Source organism: Rhinoderma darwinii, chromosome 2 (assembly GCF_050947455.1).
Source record: "Rhinoderma darwinii isolate aRhiDar2 chromosome 2, aRhiDar2.hap1, whole genome shotgun sequence".
Lineage (NCBI taxonomy): Eukaryota > Metazoa > Chordata > Amphibia > Anura > Rhinodermatidae > Rhinoderma > Rhinoderma darwinii.
The window spans coordinates 101,628,860-101,650,900 of record NC_134688.1 but is presented as its reverse complement, the minus strand read 5'-3'; the positions used below and the strand labels follow the sequence as shown (position 1 = coordinate 101,650,900).

The 22,041-nt window shown below is 42.1% G+C and overlaps 1 protein-coding gene across 8 annotated transcripts in view; it reads left to right on the top strand.

Annotated features, from left to right (window-relative positions):
• The window catches only part of KIF5A (kinesin family member 5A), a 133,987-nt gene that overhangs the window by 80,776 nt on the left and 31,170 nt on the right, over positions 1-22,041 (top strand). For 5 of the 8 annotated variants that reach the window (XM_075851981.1, XM_075851985.1, XM_075851978.1 and 2 more), the window contains exons 14-23: positions 12-218; positions 817-963; positions 1,099-1,287; positions 1,554-1,671; positions 5,154-5,218; positions 13,496-13,605; positions 15,119-15,220; positions 15,471-15,531; positions 15,628-15,699; positions 17,823-17,927. In XM_075851981.1, the coding sequence (XP_075708096.1) occupies positions 12-218; positions 817-963; positions 1,099-1,287; positions 1,554-1,671; positions 5,154-5,218; positions 13,496-13,605; positions 15,119-15,220; positions 15,471-15,531; positions 15,628-15,699; positions 17,823-17,927 (1,176 nt within the window). The remainder of the gene's footprint in view (positions 1-11; positions 219-816; positions 964-1,098; positions 1,288-1,553; positions 1,672-5,153; positions 5,219-13,495; positions 13,606-15,118; positions 15,221-15,470; positions 15,532-15,627; positions 15,700-17,822; positions 17,928-22,041) is intronic. The other 3 variants (XM_075851983.1, XM_075851982.1, XM_075851979.1) reach the window with 3 other exon arrangements.

The following is a 22,041-nucleotide window of genomic DNA, read 5'->3' as shown; positions in this document are numbered from 1 at the left end:
TGTATCTACAGCTCTTAATATCCACCCGGGGAGACAATGACAAAGTGCAAATGGAACTAAGCCGCTTACAGATGGAGAATGACTGCGCCAAGGAGGAAGTGAAGGAAGTTCTTCAGGCCCTAGAGGAACTTGCAGTAAACTATGACCAAAAATCCCAGGAAGTGGAGGATAAAACTTTGCAGAACAAGATACTTGCTGAGGAACTGTCCCAAAAAGTTGTAAGTATGCTTTGTGCTCTGACCACAAGGTGGCGGAAGGGCATTCATTGCTATATCCTTACTTTTAGCATGCCTTGAATTACTTTGTAAGCGTATACTAGATAAATAAACGTGGGGTGAGGTGAACTCCCAGATATGGTAAGGTAGACGTGGACCGCTGGAATGGGAAGGAAGCTGATAGGGAAACAAGAACTGTCTGTGGCAAAGAAATATTGAGGGCTTCCGATTTCTGCAAATTGATTTTGTAATTTGATAGGGTCGCGTATCGGAAGAGTTCGGCGAGAAGATTGGGAAGTGAGATTAACGGTTAGAAAATAAAAAATAAAAGGTCATCTGCATAAGCGGCAATTTTATGGGTATTGTCCCCAACTTGAACTCCTGTAATATCAACATTCTGACGAATGCATCGAAGGAGAGGTTCCAGTATGATAATGAAAATAAGAGGGGAGAGGGGGCAGCCCTGACGGGTACAATTCAGAATAGGAAAATAGTCCGAGAGGACACTGTTAATATTGACTGCCGCAGAGGGCCTCGAGTACGAACTAACAGTGAATTTTTATCATTGATTGTTTTTTGTTTTTTTTTGGTCTCTGCTAAGGCAACGCTACTCTCTCTGGAACACGATATCCATCGCCTGCAGGAGTTTAGCACCCATCAACGTAAGAGAATTGCAGAAGTTCTCAATGGCCTCATGAAAGATCTTAGTGAATTCAGTGTCATTGTCGGCAATGGAGAATTTAAACTGGTGAGTAGCATCTTAACACACAAAGCAATGATCAGAAGACACTGGGAATTAAATCTATACTCCGCTAATCCCATTCCTGTCCATGTTTCCCTTTCTTCTATACGTTGAGTGTGAAGTCTTACGTTTTCCTTACAGCCTGTAGAGATAAGTGGGGCCATAGAGGAAGAGTTTACAGTGGCACGTCTCTATATCAGTAAGATCAAATCGGAGGTCAAGTCAGTGGTGAAACGATGCCGCCAGCTGGAGAACCTTCAGGTTGAATGTCACCGTAAGATGGAAGTGACGGGACGAGAGCTGTCCTCCTGCCAACTGCTGATATCACAGGTAGGCCTCAGTTTGTCTCGTCTTCATTTATGCGTTAGTTATGTTATTTAGACATTTTTTGCATCAGTATTGCATACGTTTTCATATGTTTCCTATTTCCTCATAAATAAGTCTATTGACAATTTGTAATGAATAAAAGGGCAAAATTAAAAATGGCCTTGTTATAATGCTATAGTTTTTCAGATCTCAGTCTTGAGAAATTCACAGGGGGCTTCATTCATTTCTACCTTACAATTTCTGACCTGGCTTTCTCCATTCTTTTGCAGCATGAGGCCAAGATCAGGTCTCTAACTGAATACATGCACAGCGTGGAGCTGAAGAAACGCCAGCTGGAGGATTCCTATGATACGCTGAGTGAAGAGTTAGCTAAGATGCAGGCTCAAGGTACCCGGGCACACATCCCTCTGCATGCCAATGTCTTCTAAAGCATGCAAGCAATTTGGGTTAATCTCACAAATATTAATGTACATAGTAACTAGAATTTTACAATAAATTTTACCAGTGTATAGTTACCAGTACTATCGCACATCAGTACATTCTACATTATTTTATTTTTTTTAATTTAAATATTAAAACTTGTTAGGTACAAAAAAATTTAAAGGGTAACTATCATTTCTAACTTTTTTTAAAATAAAATACAGGTCCGGCGATTTTAAGAACTATTGCAATATACTTTACTATCCAATTCAGCCTCTTTATTATAAAACTGTTCCTGAACTGCTGCCCCATCCTCAGCTACTGGCCGTTGCTAGGGAAATTCCATATTCAACACCGTACACACTGAATACTGCTGATCTGTGCGGGGAACACTTCATGCTGCCTGCTCCTGAAACCTGACGCACACAATTTCACACAATTATACAACAGACTGTTTCAGTCCATTCCTAATAACCAGCCAAACTGATCTTATCTCCCTGCTCTTCCTGCCAGACGCTTTGATGAGTAAGGGACGAGCGAGGAAATCCTGTCGAAGGTGTTCATACCACAACTCTTGAAATCGCATCTCCTATACATTATTAACCCGTTAGTGACCGCCAATACGCCTTTTCACGGCGGCCACTAACAGGCTTTATTCTGATGCATAAGACTTTTTACGGCACTGCATCAGAATAAAGTAAACAGAGCAGGGAGCTGTCAAATCTCCTTGCTCTCAGCTGCCAGATGTAGCTGGTGGCGTCCCTGCTCGACCAGGTGAGATCGATATTAGTATCGATCTCACCCGTTTAACCCCTCAGATGTGGTGCTCAATAGCGTGCACCGCATCTGAGTGGTTTTTGGAGAGAGGGAGGAAGCTCCCTCTCATCCCACTGACACCCGGCGATAAGATCGCCGAGTGTCTGTGTCTCCGATGGCAGCCGGGGGCCTAATAAAGGCCCCGAGGTCTGCCTGTAATGAATGCCTGCTAGATCATGCCGCAGACATGACCTAGCAGATGCCTGTCCGTGTTAAACGGACAGGCAGTAATACACTGTAATACAAAAGTATTGCAGTGTATTATAATAGCGATCGGATGATCGCATATTAAAGTCCTCTAGTGGGACTTGTAAAAAAGTAAAAAAAAAGTTTAATAAAGTTAATTTAAAAAAATGTGAAAAAAAATCAAAACCCCACTTTTTCCCCTTACAAAATGCTTTACTATTAAAAAACCAAAATAAGGTAAAAAAAGTTACCCATATTTGGTATCGCCGCGTCCGTAACGACCCCGACTATAAAGCTATTACATTACTTAACCCGCACGGTGAACGCCGTAAAAAATTGCTGTTTTCTGTGAATCTTGACTTTAATAAAATGTGATTAAAAAGTGATCAAAAAGTCACATCTACTCCAAAATGGTACCAATAAAAACTACAAGTCTTCCCGCAAAAAAAAGCCCTCATACAACTGCATTGGCGAAAAAATAAAAACGTTACGTTTCTTCAAATATGGAGACACAAAAACAAATAATTTTGAAAATAAAGCGTTTTTACTGTGTAAAAGTAGTAAAACATACAAAAACTATACAAATTTGGTATCGTTGCAATCGTAAGAACCCGCTGAATAAAGTTATTGTGTTATTTATACCACACGGTAAACGGCGTAGATTTGGGACGCAAAAAAGAGTGGTGAAATGTCACATTTTTTTCGCCCCCCCCCCCCCAAAAAAAGTTAATAAAAGTTAATCAATAAATAATATGTACCTCAAAATGGTGCTATTAAAAAAATACAACTTGTCCCACAAAAAACAAGACCTTATAGAGCTATGTCGACGCAAAATAAAAAAAGTTATAGCTCTTGGAATGCGACGATGGAAAAGCGTAAAAAATAGCTTGGTCATTAAGGTCTAAAATACGCTGGTCATTAAGGGGTTAAAATAAAATGAAATAACAGTTACCCTTTGACTTTTCAGAATAAGCTGTCATGTGTGTACATGAGGAGTAGCACTATTTCTGGCCATTATATGACTTTAATTTTGCAATTTGCGCGTTCTATATCTGTAGTTTGTATTTCTCTCTGAGCTGGGGGGGGGGGGGTGGGGGGGGTGGAGACTGGCAGCCATACACTAGACACAGTAAGAAGAGGAGAATATGCTCCATAACCTTCTCCCTCGCCCAGAAACAGCCCCAGGATCCTGCAGGGCATATATAGGGAAGTAAAGTTTCTATGCCTGTCGTTCTGCTCTTATCTCCTGCCCTTCCTGCTCAATCTTCCCCCTCCCCTCTCCATAGGCTTCCATAGACATGTGTAATCTGAAACATGTGAGCTGCAGTCCAACTTGAGACGGATAGAGCTGAATTTTTAGAGTGAAAGTCAGTTGTGATGGGGAAGCAGGAAAACAGCCAGATAAGAGAATAAAGAGGCTTGTTACTCTGATAAGATATATTACAACATTTCTTATAATCGCCTGTACTTTGCATTTATGCAAAGTTTGTTGAAATGACAGTGCCCATTTAACCAATTACTACCAAAACCTATTCCGCTTTATACTTAACTTTTATGTGAAATTTGGTACCTGAGCTCACATTTTGAAGCATCACATATTCTATATATTTAGCTGATCCATAAAGTGTTGTGTAAGGTTGTGCATTTGTAAATAGATTTCCATGTTAGCTCCTTGTCCATAGAAGCATTTGTATGGACATAAATAAACACAGCACAGAACTACCGCAATGCAACAGCCACCAAGTCTGCATTTGTGGACTGAATTTTGGTCGATTAACAATCCGTCATCGTTTTTGCAAATAGTGTATAACTTCTAAAACTATTAGGGTACAGTCACACGCGGCAGATTTTGTTGCAGACCATTTCTTTCTGTCATCTGAATGGAACTTGCAGAAATCCATTCACCTGCTGCAGAAACAACCACATTCACATGAATCAAACTGATTTTCTGTCGTAGAAATTTCTGCAACAAAATCTGCCGTGTGTGACTGCACCCTTATAGTCCTAGGGCATAAATGGTGGTGAGAATGACTATAGAAAAAAACAAACCACAAATTCCCAGGAAGTGATCCTTATAAAGTGGGAACCATATTTGGCAACTATGAATTTATATTGAATCAAGAATAGAAGATAAACTTGGATAGTGTGTGCATGGGTTGGTGTTTTTTTCTGACTCTTATAGAATAAAAACTTCTGTTTTCATAGTCCTCAGTTTTTGTAGTAGCAGAAATGAGCCCCTTCCCTCCCGTCTTCCCCCCTTAGCTATACTCTCATGTCACTTGTTCCCACTGAAATCTACTGAAACAATGGGCTGCATGTTCTTTTATATTGGTTCACCCCATGAAATGTCTCCCTGCTTTATGTGTGCCTGACATAAAGTGACACCTCTCTGGAGTATGAATGTGACTGAACATGATGTATAATCAGCTCTGTCTCTCACTTGGCAGAAAATGTGACTGAAGTAGCAGCGAAGGATAAAGAACAGGACGCGGTGGAAGCCAGTGAGGTGAAGGTCAGCGTAATGTGTGACTTGTCCTGCATTTATAATATATTTCTGTCAATCATTCAGACGAGTTACATTTTGTGATTTCAGCTTGTCCTTTTATTTACATGCCCCTTTTGGTGCAGTATTGTGGACTCCTTTATAATTGACACCTACCATAAAAGCAGAGTCTATGGCGGAAGGGCAGCTCAATCCATGTAGATTTATATATCTTCCATTCAGCTTAAAGGGGTTGTCCACTACCAGACAACTGATGACCTATCCACCGGATAGGTCATCAGTATATGATTGGTGGGGATCCGACACCCTGCACCGATTGGCTGCCTCTGGGTACCGGATGTCATTTCACAGTATGCAGTGTACAGAGCCGGAGCTTCATGACCGCAGCCATCTGCTTCCGGCATCGATGTCCGGTGTCCGGAGGCAGCCGGAGCAGCTGATCGGTGCGGGGTCCGGTTGTCGTCCCCCACTGATCGTATACTGATGACCTATCCAGTGGATAGGTCATCAGCTGTCCGGTAGTGGACAACCCCTTTAATACCAGCTGCATAAATCCAGCTGCATTCTGCCAGAATTATATTATTTATTACGTCTGAAATCCATACAATATATTATAAAATTAGTCAGTGCAGAATTTTGGGCACTACAGAACAGAATGGTAAGCATTTGAGGCAATTTACTATTGTGTTAGGATATTGGCCTAAATTGCACTTTCTAATATTACTTTGCGCCAAAAAGAACAGATGTTTGTGCCTTACTAAACACTTTGCAAAAATTTAAGGAAAATGGGGCGTGGCTTAGTGGTAAGGTGGCATGGTTTAAAATGTGGCGACGTGCTCCAAAATTGTACCGAAATGTTGGCGCAAAATATTGGTCTAAAAGAAAGTAAGCCAACCAAGGGGTGTCGTAAAGGAAGGGAAAAGTGCCTAACTTGTTTAGCAAGATGCGTCAAATTGATCATACAGCATGCACCAATTCGATAAATTTGGTGCAACTTAAAGAGGACCTGTCAGCTCTCCTGACATGTCTGTTTTAGTAAATAATTACTCTACATTATGTTGTTCCTCTGCTATTCCTCCTAGAAATGTATGAATACATTGATAACTGGTTGTTACCAGTTGGGGGGGGGGGGTGTCCCTACACAGACTAATACTCTGCAATCAGTGCTGGCAGAGTGAGACTGTGGAGGGACACACCCTATTGACAATGGGAACGGTAACACCCAGTTGTCAATTTATTCATTAATTTCATGGAGAAATAACAGAAACGTATCGGCTGAGCGCTCACAGGGGCGATTCTGCTGCTTCGTTTTAGCGATTGGTGGGGGTCTCAGTCCTCGGACCCCCACCAATCAGAACTTCTTACATGTCACTATGACATGTCAGAAGTTTGTCAAATGTTTAGTTACACTTTAAACTGTTTAACCCCTTAATGACCGGGCCATTTTGCACGTTAATGACCAAGGATTATTTCTTGTTTTTTCACGGTCGCATTCCAAGAGTCGTAACTCTTTTTTTATTCCGTCGACATAGCCGTATAAGGGCTTGTTTTTTGCGGGACGAGTTGTATTTTGTAATTGTAACATTTTTAGATGCTTACAATATATTGATTAACTTTTATTAACTTTATTTTAGGAGAGAATTGAAAATAAGCAGCTATTCCAGCATTAATTTTCACGTTATAAATTTACACCGTTTACTATGCAGCGTACATAACATGTTAACTTTATTCTATGGGTCGGCACGATTACGGGGATACCAAATATGTAAAGGTTTTATATGTTTTTTCTACGTTTGCACAATAAAAACCCTTTTAGAAAAAAATTACTTGTTTTTGCATCGCCGCATTCCAAGAGACGTAACGTTTTTATTTTTCCGTCGATGTGGCCGTACGTGGGCTTGATTTTTGCGGGACAATGTGTAGTTTTCATTAGTACTATTTTGGGGTACATAGGACTTATAGATTAACTTTTATTTTATTTTTTATGGGGGGAATGGGAGAAAAGAGAGAATTTTGCCGTTGTTTTTTGCATTTTCTTTGGACGCCGTTCATCCGGCGGTTTAATTAATGTGTTCATTTTATTGGTCAAGTTGTTACGATCGCGGGGATACCATATATGTGTATGTGTGATTTGTTTTGACCGTTTTATTAAATAAAACCACTTTTTGGGGCAAAAAAGTAGTTTTATTTGACTTTGACTGTAATTTTTTTTTTTTTTTTTTTTAACAAACTTTATTTAACTGTTTTACATTTTTTTTTTTAGTCCCGCCAGGGGACTTCACTATGCGATGTGCAGATCGCATATATAATGCTTTGGTATACTTCGTATACCAAAGCATTATTGCCTGTCAGTGTAAAACTGACAGGCAACCTGTTAGGTCATGCCTCTGGCATCGCCTAACAGGCAGATGCTGAAGACAGACCTGGGGGTCTTTGTTAGACCCCCGGCTGTCATGGAAACCCGACGGTGACCCGCGATTTGTTTGCGGGGGCGCCGATCGGGAGACAGAGGGAGTTCCCCCCTCTGTCAAACACATTAAATGCCGCTGTCACTATTGACAGCGGCATTTAATGGGTTAAACTGCCGGAATCGGCGCGCGCTTCGATTCCGGCAGTTGCAGCAGGAGCCAGGCTGTGTAGAACAGCCGTGCTCCTGCCGCTGATCGCGTGGGTACAGTCTCAGTACCCGCGCCATCACAGGACGGATATATCCGTCCTCCTGCGCGAACTAGCAGCTGCTGAGGACGGATATATCCGTCCTTCGGCGTTAAGGGGTTAAGACAGTAATAATACATCTGCCTATTAATGATGTCTATTAATGATGTGGTACATTTAATGGTGCACTCGGTGGTGAGTGGTGCCAACTCTGGGTTTTTCTACGATTTTCAGATTTTTGTGTATGGTCCTGTTTGTGTTGTTTTAATACTATGTCAACATTAGCAGAAGACACCAGTTTAGCAAAATATATATCTATATTTGTTTTTTTATTTGTGGCTTATATAAGACTTGTAGCAAAAAACTAGAAACCAAGGCAGAACTACAAGTGAGAGCCTTTATACATCTATTAAACGTTTCAGCTCCAACGAGCCTTTATCAGACATGGTATCTTAAGATCATAGTATTTTCTTGTGGGCACATCAGCATTACTACAAAGATCTGGTATAATGAAAACTGTAATTCTAAAAGCATGCAGCTGATATGTTAATCGTGTTGACTGAGCTGGCATAAAAATAACAAGTAAATGCCAACAATGTCTGATCAGTGAGTTTCTAACCGTTGGTCCCTTTGACTGTTTTCTGACACAGCACTGCTTCTGATCAGATCACGAGTGAATCAGGCTATGGTGAATCAAGTATGCAAGTATGTATGCACGACTGGAGCCGGAGTTCCAGGGTGAATATCTCTGTGGCAGATGTGAGCATGTTGTTCACCTGGAAGCTCGTATTAGAGATCTGGAGGAGCAGAATGCAACACTGAGGAGGATAGACAATCTTGAGCTGAGCTTGCTGCTCACGGAGCATGCAGTTAGTGGGTTACAACTGGAGGGTGAAGACATGGGTGAGCAGGATCAGGTAAGTAGCTGGGTTAATGTAGTTAGGGGCAGTAGAAAGGGGTCAAAGAAAAGGAAGGCCGATCCGGTTTCTGACATTCCAGGCAAAATTGCCAAGTTGGGTGATGATGCGAGGGTGTCAGTCTCAGAAATGGCAGCCCTAGTGGATACTGATCTCCCTAACAGCCGGGAGAACAGCCCAGCTAGTAGTCGGCGGGATGGTAATGCAGGTAAGCCAAGACAATTGATAGTCGTAGGGGATTCTATAATCAGGAAGACGGATAGAATAATTTGTCGCCAAGACCACCTCAACCGAATGGTTTGCTGTCTCCCTGGTGCCAGGGTTCGGCATGTGGTGGAACGGGTGGACAAATTGCTGGGAGGGGCTGGTGATGATCCAGCTGTCGTGGTCCATGTCGGTACCAACGACAGAATAAATGGTAGGTGGAGGAGCCTTAAGAATAATTTTAAAGAACTAGGCTACAAGCTGAAGGGAAGGACCTCCAAAGTAGTATTCTCAGGAATACTGCCTGTGCCATGCGTATCACAGGAAAGACAGCGGGAGCCCAGGGAGTTAAATGCATGGCTGAAGTCTTGGTGTAGAGGATAAGGCTTTGGGTTCCTAGAGCACTGGGCTGACTTTTCATTGGGGTACAAACTGTATTCTGCAGATGATTTGCACCTAAATGGAAGGGGGTCCGCTGTGCTGGGGGAGAGAATTCTAGCTGGGGTGGCGGAGTATTTAAACTAGGGCTGAGGAGGGAGGTCAATGTAGAAAAAAAAGGGGTAGCCAGGTTAGAGAGGGGTCAGACTATATTGGTGGGGGGAGAAACAGAATGTGGGGAGAGGACTAGACAACAAGATAAGGAGATCCTTTTATTACAAAACATCAGTGTAAATAAAAAGGCCCGATTAATGTCAAATCACATTTCTGATAATAAAAGTGAAAAACTGACAGGCAAGTTAAAGTGTATGTTCACAAATGCCAGAAGTCTAGCAAGCAAAATGGGGGAGCTGGAGGCCTTGATACTGGAAGAAAATATAGATATAGTTGGTGTTGCTGAAACATGGCTGGACTCTTCACATGACTGGGCTGTAAATCTACAGGGTTTTACACTTTTTCGGAAAGACAGGACAAATAGGAAAGGTGGTGGTGTATGTCTGTATGTGAGAAATGATATGAAGGCGAGTGTGAAAAAGACAATAGTGGGTGAAGACTGTGAGGAGGTTGAAACCTTGTGGGTGGAACTAGAAAGGGAGGTAAACACTGAAAAAATTACTTTTGGTGTAATCTATAGACCCCCCAATATAACTGAGGAGATGGAAGTTCAGCTATATAAACAGATGGAGCGGGCTGCACAGGCGGGTACTGTAGTGATAATGGGAGATTTTAATTTCCGGGATATTAATTGGTGTCATGGTTCAGCTTCAACTGCAAAGGGGACACATTTCCTCAACCTGTTGCAGGAAAATTTTATGGGCCAGTTTGTGGAAGACCCGACTAGAGGTGAAGCTCTGTTGGATCTGGTCATTTCTAATAATGCAGAGCTTGTTGGGAATGTCAATGTTCGTGAAAACCTCGGTAACAGTGATCACAATATAGTTACATTTTACCTATACTGTAAAAAACAAACGCAGGCTGGGAGGGCAAAAACATTTAATTTTAAGAAAGCCAATTTTCCCAGGATGAGGGCTGCAATTCAGGATATAGACTGGGAAGAACTAATGTCAAATAATGGAACAAATGATAAATGGGAGATTTTCAAATCTACTTTGGGTAATTATAGTGCAAAATTTATTCCTATAGGTAACAAGTATAAACGACTCAAATTAAACCCCACATGGCTTACACCTTCTGTGAAAGGGGCAATACATGACAAAAAAAGGGCATTTAAAAAATACAAATCTGAGGGTACATCTGTTGCCTTTGTAAAATATAAAGAGCTTAATAAAATCTGTAAAAATGTAATAAAATTAGCAAAAATACAAAATGAAAGGCAGGTGGCCAAGGATAGTAAAACAAATCCCAAAAAATTCTTCAAGTATATAAATGCTAAAAAGCCAAGGTCTGAACATGTAGGACCCCTAGATAATGGTAATGGGGAGTTGATCACAGGGGATCAAGAGAAGGCAGAGTTTCTAAATGGGTTCTTTACCTCTGTATATACAACTGAAAAAAGAGCAGCTGATGTAGCCGGTGCCAGTGCTGTTAATATATCAGTTGATATACTGAATTGGATGAATGTAGAGATGGTCCAAGCTAAATTAAATAAAATAAATGTGCACAAGGCCCCGGGACCAGATGGGTTACACCCTAGAATTCTTAAAGAGCTTAGTTCAGTTATTTGTGTCCCCCTTTTCATAATATTCAGAGAATCTCTAGTGACTGGTATAGTGCCAAGGGACTGGCGCAGGGCAAATGTGGTGCCTATTTTCAAAAAGGGCTCTAGGTCTTCCCCAGGTAATTATAGACCAGTAAGCTTAACATCCATCGTGGGGAAAATGTTTGAGGGGCTATTGAGGGACTATATACAGGATTATGTGACAATAAATAGCATTATAAGTGACAGCCAGCACGGTTTTACTAAGGACAGAAGTTGTCAAACTAACCTAATCTGTTTTTATGAAGAGGTGAGCAGAAGTCTAGACAGAGGGGCCGCTGTGGATTTAGTGTTTTTGGACTTTGTAAAGGCATTTGACACTGTCCCCCATAGACGCCTAATGGGTAAATTAAGGACTATAGGTTTAGAAAATATAGTTTGTAATTGGATTGAGAATTGGCTCAAGGACCGTATCCAGAGAGTTGTGGTCAATGATTCCTTCTCTGAATGGTCACCGGTTATAAGTGGTGTACCCCAGGGTTCAGTGCTGGGACCACTATTATTCAACTTATTTATTAATGATATAGAGGATGGGATTAATAGCACTATTTCTATTTTTGCAGGTGACACCAAGCTATGTAATATAGTTCAGACTATGGAAGATGTTCATGAATTGCAAGCAGATTTAAACAAACTAAGTGTTTGGGCGTCCACTTGGCAGATGAAGTTTAATGTAGATAAATGTAAAGTTATGCATCTGGGTACCAACAACCTGCATGCATCATATGTCCTAGGGGGAGCTACACTGGCGGATTCACTTGTTGAGAAGGATCTGGGTGTACTTGTAAATCATAAACTCAATAACAGCATGCAGTGTCAATCAGCTGCTTCAAAGGCCAGCAGGATATTGTCGTGTATTAAAAGAGGCATGGACTCGCGGGACAGGGATGTAATATTACCACTTTACAAAGCATTAGTGAGGCCTCATCTAGAATATGCAGTTCAGTTCTGGGCTCCAGTTCATAGAAAGGATGCCCTGGAGTTGGAAAAAATACAAAGAAGAGCAACGAAGCTAATTAGGGGCATGGAGAATTTAAGTTATGAGGAAAGATTGAAAGAATTAAACCTATTTAGCCTTGAAAAAAGACGACTAAGGGGGGACATGATTAACTTATATAAATATATTAATGGCACATACAAAAAATATGGTGAAATCCTGTTCCTTCAAAAAACAAGGGGGCACTCCCTCCGTCTGGAGAAAAAAAGGTTCAAGCTGCAGAGGCGACAAGGCTTCTTTACCGTGAGAACTGTGAATCTATGGAATAGCCTACCGCGGGAGCTGGTCACAGCAGGGACAGGAGATGGCTTTAAAAAAGGGTTAGATAATTTCCTAGAACAAAAAAATATTAGCTCCTATGTGTAGAAATTTTTCCTTCCCTTTTCCCTTCCCTTGGTTGAACTTGATGGACATGTGTCTTTTTTCAGCCGTACTAACTATGTAACTATGTAATAATTGTATGTGACTACCGCTGGGGCACTGGTAGCGCTTTTTAAATCAAACCTACAGCACCAAGTAAAAATTCTACTATACAAATGTATAGTAAACATACTTTTTGAAAGATGGTGCCGCCATTTGTCCGTTCTGGTGCCCCCTTTCTATGTATATAAATGGCTCCCACAATCTCAGGCTACCCTATGCACAGTGTGGTAATCTGAGTCACACTACCCCTGTCCTCGGAAGACTGGCAGCATTTTGTCCATTCTTTTCCTGCGGGTCCCGTTGCAGGGGTTCCGGCTGAATTGGAAGTGCTGCATAATGAGAGACAATACTTCAGCACAGAGGAGCGCTTCAGAAGACAACTCTGCAGCACTAAGACGTAACACAGCGCCAGGGATGTCAAGAACAAGCATCTGTCTCTTGTTATTCAGCTCTTCTGCATTTTCAGCCAGAATCCCTGCAACAGGACTTATAGCGGAAGACACAGACATGATGGACACAGCGCCGCTGCTTCATCTGAGGGCAGGGGGAGCATCTTAAGTACCAAGGCACACTGTGTATAGAGTAGCCTGAGACTGTGGCAGTCATCTTATATACATGGAAAGGGGGCGCCAGAATGGCCAAATGGTGGCAGCATATTTCAGGAGGGCACCGGGTATGTTTACTATACAATTGCCGTATATTGTAAAATGTTTACTTTGCACCGGAGGATCGCTATAAGAAAAAACATGAAGGTCCCGGAGGTCGGACCTCCCATCATCAGTTATTGATGGCATATGCTATCGATTAATATTTCCTTTACTTCTAAATGAAACATATACAAAGTCTACTATATATATTTCCATAGACTTGATATAAAGAGTTTAGTTGCTCCCGTACAGTGTCATGTGATATTCAGCTATTCCCCTTTGTATTAGAAGGTCCTGGAGATGCAGATGGAAAGCCACCGTGAGGCCCATCATAAGCAGCTGGCCCGTCTCCGGGATGAGATTAATGAGAAACAGAAGATCATTGATGAACTGAAAGAGTAAGAGAGTGCACACAAGCTCAACGTATATTCTCACATTTATGATATACTGTTTAATACCATCCTGTCTACAACATTGTGTAGTCATTTTCTATATTCTTCTTTCTTTAAATTAATTTGCCATAACTGTTCACTTTTATTTACCCTGTTGGTATTGATAATTCAGTTTTATTATAAGGATTTATGGTACATGCATATTTAGCTGATCTTATAATACACTAATTCAGTAAGTGTGTTTGTGAGAGCTTAAAGGGGTTTTCTCATAATGATCACTTATCACCTATCCACAGGATAGGTGATAAATGTCTGATCGGTGGGGATCCGACCGCTAGGACCCCCACGGATACAAAGAACTTTCTACGGAGCTCCTGGAAAAAGCACTTTGCTATTTCCGGCAGCCCTACTGAAAGGGGATGGAGTGGTGGCCGGGTATGCATAGTCCCACTCCAGTCACATAGGGGAGTCCGGGACCCTCGTTCTCGGGATCGGTGGGGGTCCTAGCGGCTGGAACCCCAGCGATCATCATTTATTCGCCTTCCTGTGGATAGGTGATAAATGATCATTATGAGAAAACCCCTTTAATGCCCAAGAATTCTACATAACCTTAAGGTGGCCATACATATTAGATGTATGTCAGCTGAACCCGCCCATTTCGGCAGGACTGGCCGACCAGCTAATGTGTATGGCAGTGTCCCGACTGTCCCTGGTGGCAGATGGGGGGAAAGAATGTTCGAAATTTTGAATTTCAACATGCCGATCCTTTTGTTTGTAAGGAGATAAGCCGCTGCTAGAGGAGTCTGGCAGCGGCTTTCTGCCTATTGGGAAAACATGGACGGTTGGCCAAGTCGGGTGTGCATGAGTGTGGGGGAGTCGGAAGGAATAGCTGTCCCCCAAACAAGCATTCAGCCGACATCTATCTAAAGGGTATGGCCAGCTTCAGTCTTAAAATAGACTAAGTATTCCCATCATCTCATCAACTTTTTTCTTATTGTCAGCATGCCACGAAATTAAAATACACGAAAATAAAATGTTACTAAGGCTACGTTCACACAGAAGAGGTTTTCCTACTTTTCCATGATGGAATGAGCTTTAGTGTTTGGCAACAAATATGTATGTATCTTGTAGTAATCGCTGCAAGTCATTTTCCCACATCTATAAGATTTCCAGCTAAAGGGGACTCAGTGGCACTTGTTCATGTGGGCCCTCTCGGGCCATTTTTAGTGGCCAAGGTTGCTGATAGGAGTGCTCCTTCGAGCTGCTCAGACATTCATCTTTTTACAATAATGAATACATTTATTTACTATATAACTACAACTACTACAACTATACAAAAGAGGAAGCCGTGAATATATTTTGGCTTTTAATTTGTTAGTTTAGTTAATTCTATAATGAAATTATTTGGTAGTTTGCCGAATTATGTCCAGCACAAAATGAAAAAAAAAAATCACGACTTGTTTCTGGTGGAGCATGGCTTCATTTCTGATCAGAATTTCTCCTTTCTTCCTTTTATCAGTCTGAACCAGAAACTGCAGCTGGAACTGGAGAAGTTGAGAGCCGATTATGAGAAGCTGAAGAGCGAGGAACACGAGAAAAACCACAAACTGCAGGAGCTGACGTGGGTGTCCATTGATGGCATAACTACAATAAGGATGTAGCGGCACATAATGAAGATTTATTTTAATTTCATATGAACAGCACTTATTTGTCTGCCCAGAAACAAAAGTGGGGGTAAAAGTCTATGGGTAGCCATTACTTTGGTGATGCCAGAAATATGAAAGGGTTTATGTCTGCATCACTGAAATATTAGCCGTATGATCCATTTTGTACATGTTATTTACTCTTACTACTGGGTTTTTTTCCACCAGATTTCTGTACGAGAAACACGAGCAGTCTAAGCAGGATCTTAAAGGGCTCGAGGAGACTGTTGTAAGTAGACTTCCCAGCCTGATCCATCATCACTGTCATAGCAAATCTCATTGGGATTCTTCCTAAACTGATGCTTATCTGTAACAATTTTATAAGGCCCGTGAACTCCAGACCCTCCACAATCTTCGGAAGCTTTTTGTTCAAGACGTCACATCTCGAGTCAAGAAAGTAAGTAGACTTTCTATTACCCGCTATATGGGTCCCGATAGGGACACGAGTCCTGATAGATGAGAAGGGAGAAGACACCAGACATGCATGTCCCTTTAAATGTAAGGCTGTTAGGTATGAGCAGGCAGAAGTAAAAAAAAAATAGCTTTAGGAGCCCTGTTCACACTGAGTATTTTGACGAGATTTTTGGCGCGGAAACCGCTACGCAAAACTCGTCAAAAACCGGCCGAAAATGCCTCCCATTGATTTCAATGGGAGGCGGGGGCGGTTTTCTCCCGCGAGCGGTAAAACTGCCTCGCGGAAGAAAGGAGGGACATGCCCTATCTTCACGCGGTTACGCCTCTGACCTCCCATTGACATCAATGAGAGGCAGAGAAAGCGTATTTCGCTGCGTGTTTTGCTCGTAGCACTCAATGGGCGCGAGCGAAAAACGTGGCGAAAATCACAGCAAACGCCATGCAGGAAGGTCAAAATCTGCCTCAAAATCCCAAACGGAATTTTGAGGCAGAATTTTCCTCCTGCAAAAAACTCTGTGTGAACACAGCCATAATGGAATAAATAACGTAACTTTAGAGGAAACATAACATGTACAGGGCTGAAATGTAGATAAAGCAATCACTATATCTAAATCCATAACTAATTACGCAAATATACAACTGCTTAGGAATTCCAATATGCTAATATTTAAATTATTTAGATATTATGTAAATTAGGGCACCTGTTTATGATAGAAAGTTAATGTAGCTAAACAGGTAAAGGTGTCAGTAATTTAGGGAAATGCAATACCAACGTCTGCCCCTCTAATGTCTGCAGTAAAGCTTGACTCTTAGGCCAGATTCACACGAGCGTGTGCGTTTTGCGCACGCAAAAAACGCGGCGTTTTGCGAGCGCAAAAGGCACTTAACAGCTCCGTGTGTCAGCCCCGTATGATGCGCTGCTGCGTGATTTTCGCGCAGCCGCCATCATTATGACACTCCGTTTGGATGTTTGTAAACAGAAAAGCACGTGGTGCTTTTCTGTTTACATTCATAGTTTTACTGCTGTTGCGCGAATCACGCGCGTCCCACGGAAGTGCTTCCGTGTGACATGCGTGATTTTCACGCACCCCTTGACTTCAATGGGTGCGTGATGCGCGAAATACGCACAAAGAACGGACATGTCGTGACTTTTTCGCAGCGGACTCAGGCTGCGTAAAAATCACGCAACTGTCTGCACGGCCCCATAGACTAATATAGGTCCGTGCGAGGCGCGTGAATATCACGCGCGTTGCACGGATGTATATATCCCGTTCGTCTGAATAAGCCCTTAACGTAATATGACGTACATTGAAGTCAATGGGTGCGTGAAAATCACGCGCAGCACATGGAAGCACCTCCGTGGGACGCGCGTGATTCGCGCAACATCAGTAAAAACTATGATTGAAAACAGAAAAGCACCACGTGCTTTTCTGTTTACAAACATACAGTGTCATAATGATGGCGGCTGCGCGAAAATCACGCAGCCGCGCGTCATATGGTGATGACACAAACGAGATGTTAAGTGCCTTTTGCGCGCGCAAAACGCCACGTTTTAAGAGGTTATGTGTTTTTTCCTAACACTACTCATAGCTATCTTTTACTTGATATATCAATGTCATCATACGGACAATTATTTTTGGGATATTTCTGTTTAGATATTAATCTCTATCACAACGTTTCCATCTAGGAACGTTATTATAGCTCTGCGAAGCTATATATGCTCCCGATTTGTGGGAATGTTTACAGAATTGTTATGTCTTTTTTACCAAATAAAGAGTTTGAAAGAAAAAACGCCACGTTTTTTGCGCGCGCAAAACGCACACGCTCGTGTGAATCCGGCCTGATTTTCATAGAATTCCTGCAAGAAATAATAAATATTATAATAATGGAGCTTATTATTACTATGATTATTTAGGTTTTGTGCATTTAGACTATGGAAATAAAAAAAAATTATATTCTGCACATTTGGTTATTTGAGCAAATAAAACCCCAATGCGAGAACCATCAAGAGAAATTTGTGTCTTCAAAAACTAATGTTAGGTAGAGTGAAGCTGTGAGCTGTCGGTGTGCTGTATCTTCTATAAACATACCAATGTGTGTGTGCAGAGTGCTGAGATGGAACCCGAGGATAGTGGGGGGATTCACTCCCAGAAACAGAAGATTTCCTTTCTTGAGAACAACCTGGAGCAACTTACAAAGGTTCACAAACAGGTAGGTGCACAGCTATTGTGTATGTGAGTAACCCAGATTTCCTGAAAATACTAGAAAACTGCGGCAAATAAGAAAAGTGTATTTGTTGTTCACTAACGCAACACCTCATATCATTGTGTGTGCAAACTGTACTGGGAAATGACATGAAGAGTTTGTGCTTGCTGCATCTGCTTCACCGTGCAGCATGAAGGACGGACATTGATGCTACTGCCTGGCCTGTTGTTATTTCTGCTGCGGTAGAGCATCGCGTCTCAGTGCATGACTGTATTTTGAGATAATTTTGTATGACAAAACGGAATATCCCTACACAATTGAATGCATCCACTAAAGGAGGAGAGCGCGTACGCACACACGCAGCAGAGAGATCACAGAGATCAGAGTAGAAACCTCTCTGACACTGTCCGCAGCTGATTGGCCAGTTTCAGAGCTCTGACTATCCAATCCCCCTGCATTTCCATGTCCAGAAATGCCCCTCTGACAGTACAGGGGCTCATTTACATATCGGGCACCAATTATAACGACACCGATATCTCCAGAATGACTTGGACTACACAGCTAATTCAAAGTGCCCGAGAGTCTGTGCGGCAGTGCCTATAAGATGGTGCACTCAGTTGCACAAGTCTGGGGTAGTTAAAGGTTCTTTTTAAGGCCACTTTCACACGGGCGTATTTTGGTCAGTAGTTTGCATCAGTATTTTTAGCCCAGACTAGTACTGGGTCAAAGAACTTAATTTGTATAGTCTTGAGGAAAAACGGAAAAGGGGGAAACCCATAAATATGTTAAAGAGGACCTGTCAGCTCCCCTGACATGTTTATTTGTTAAATACTTGTATTACTCATCATATAACAATGCTGGATTATCTTCTCTTAGAACTCTGCATTGTGTCGTTCCTCTGTTATTCCTCTTAGAAATGAATGAATAAATTGACAAATGGGTATTATCAGTTGGGGGTCCCTGCACAGTCTGACAATCTCCAATCAGTGCTGACAGAGTGAGGGCTTATTCAGACGAACGTGTAATACGTCCGTGCAACGTGCGTGATTTTCACGCGCTTCGCACGGACCTATGTTAGTCTATGGGGCCGTGCAGACTGTACGTTAGTTTCACGCAGCGTGCGTCCGCTGCGTAAAACTCACGACATGTCCTATATTTGTGCGTTGTTCGCGCACTACCGTGTGACGCGCGTGATTCGCGCAACACCAATAAAAAGTATGAATGAAAACAGAAAAGCACCACGTGCTTTTCTGTTTACAAACATACAAACAGAGTGTCATAATGATGGCGGCTGCGCGAAAATCACGCAGCCGTGCATCATATGGTGATGACACACGGAGCTGTTAAGTACCTTTTGCGCGTGCAAAACGCACACGCTCGTGTAAATCCGGCCTGAGACTGTGTAGGGACACACCCCATTGACAAGGGGAATGGTAACACCCCAGGGATCAGCAATAAGTTGCAAGGGAACCTGATATGAAATGTTTCATTACCCTGCAGCACCACTGCAGGGGGAATGGAGCAGTACGCAGTGACCATTGAAATCAATGAGCTGTCTGTGTAATGCATGGACGTGCTGGGTCCTCCAGAGAGAGCGAGAGAGAGACATTGTAGCTTCTCTTCATTCTGGCTAAAAGAGGACAGTACAGTATGTGAATTTTTCCCCACAGATAACAGCTGCTTACTGGGGGTGCCACAAGGGGGACACAATGTGATCTGCTTATTGTCAAGGGACCTTTCTAACAAGAAGGGATTGTCCGAAGCAGAGAACCCCTTTCAGATTGATATTCGCACAGGCACACATTTGTTCTGCAAATACCAGGTTACTCATGCAGTGACCACTATAAAAAGCCTCCCTTTAATTCTTTGCATTTCACGTCACCAAAACTATATATTGTAAGTCTTAGGCCAGATTCATACGAATGAGTGCAAACTCCGATGTGAAAAACTGAAGTTTTTCACATCGGGTTGCACCCGTGTGGGTCCCGTTTTCACGGATCCCTATAGACTTGAGTCTATCGAGGGATCTGTGAAAACTGAAGAAAATAGGACATGTTCTATTTTTCAACGGACCCATCACACAATCCGTTGAAACAACGGCCGTGTGAACGGCCCCATTGAAATACATGCGTCTGTGTGATGGCCGTTGTTTTAACGGCAGTCACACGGACGTATACTACGGTCGTCTGAATTGGGCCTTAGTGTAACAATGTTATTATTATAATGCTGGTACTTTCATAATGTTGCTTTGTATATAAACTTTCCTCTATTAGCTCAGTTCCATAGAATGTAAATATTTCGATTTTCATCCCAAAAAATCCAAATATAACAGAAAATAGTCTAATCTTTTATGAATATATAGGTCTATCAGCCCATATGGATCCGTAAGAGAAAAAAAACCTCTGTGTGCCTACATATAAAATCGGAGGTGCATGGCGGTACATTATTGGCCAATTGCAGGCTGTAGGTGCCGTATAATGGATCCATATTGATCTCATGTGGCAGTTCGTATGATCCCTAAAAGCGATAAACAGTGTAAAAGTGTTGCTTCTTGGAATTGCCTAACACTGCCAATGTAAACTTTTTTCTCCCTGCCAGATATTTTTAATTCCTATATAGGGATGTTTGTGTGTACAGTGTGTGCATGTATGTGTTATACATGTTTATATTGGTCCAGGAAGTTGGCTTGTGATGTTTTTCCAAGATGTTGTGTGTCCTTGCTAACTTTGAACCAATATTTCTCATGTGGTTTTGCGGGCAAAAAAAATTGGCCGGGAAGAAGTAATGTGGAGACTAAAATTAATATTTTGCTTAAAAAGAATAACTGTTTATTATGGTTTCATTTTTGTATGTTTTTTTTTAATACTGTTTTATTAAAATAATGTCTTTTTGGGGACAAAAATATAAACATATAGTAATATGTTCATTGTGCTTAACTGTAGTTAAAAGCACATGTAAGACTCTGTTCACACTGGCATAAAGGGCTCCATTGTTATAGGACCCATGACATATCCATTTTGATCCATCTTGCAACGGATCCTGATGGATTCCCAGCGACCTATTGATTCAAGCAATTTTTATTGATTTCTCACATGGAAGCGATATTTTCATATCAAACACGCACCTCCATCTCCTTACAAACGTTGAAGAACAAATATACACAGTCGTTTCACATTATTATGACCACCTTCTACTTTCGACGTCGGCCTTGCGTAGTCCATGAAGGAAGTGATATGTCGTGGGCTGGCTTGGTGCGTATATAAGATGTGCAATAGGCTGTCTGAACACATATCACTCATTGTTGCCATGGGTAAAAGGGGCGATTTATCAGAGTTGCAATAAGAGATGATTATTGGCTGCTGTGGTGAAAGTGTGTCGTGAGTGGGCAAATTACACCATTGGACATAACTGACGTGGAAACTGCAGAGCACCACGTGCCATTGATGTGAGAGGTGAACGTCGGATACGAAGGGGCACGAGGGCCGAGCGACATGCTACAGTGGAGCAGCTCATCATGAAAATCAACCAGGGGGCTACCAGACGTGTGTCTAAAACAAGAGTTGGGCGAACTCTACCGCGTATGGGGCTCCGAAGCAGATGGATGGTCACTTCTCCTACGACAACAAAGGTGCATCGAAAAAAAAGGCTTCAATTCTCATGGCAGTATCAGAATTGGACCAGCGATAATTGGCAAAGAGTTGTCTTCTCCGATGAATCACGTTTTCTGCTTCATTGACGTTAACGTGTCAGACGAGAAACATCAGAGAACAAACACCCTGCAACCATTTCTGGATGAACCCAAGCTGGTGGCGGCAGCGTTATGGTCTGGGAAAATTTTTTACGGCATGCTCTGGGCCCACTCATTCATGGCAACAGCACTCTGAACGGATTTGAGTATGAATCCATCGTTGCAGATCACGTCCACCCATACATGCTGTTTGTCTTCCCTGGGGCAGATAGAATCTTCCAGCAAGACTATGTGACATGTCACACGGCTAGTAATGTCCGACAGTGGTTTGGAAGAGCACGACCAAGACTTCCAAGTACCTCCCTGGCCCCCTAATTCGATGGACTTGAACTCAATTGTATATCTGTGGGACCACCTCGATCGTCTTGTTCG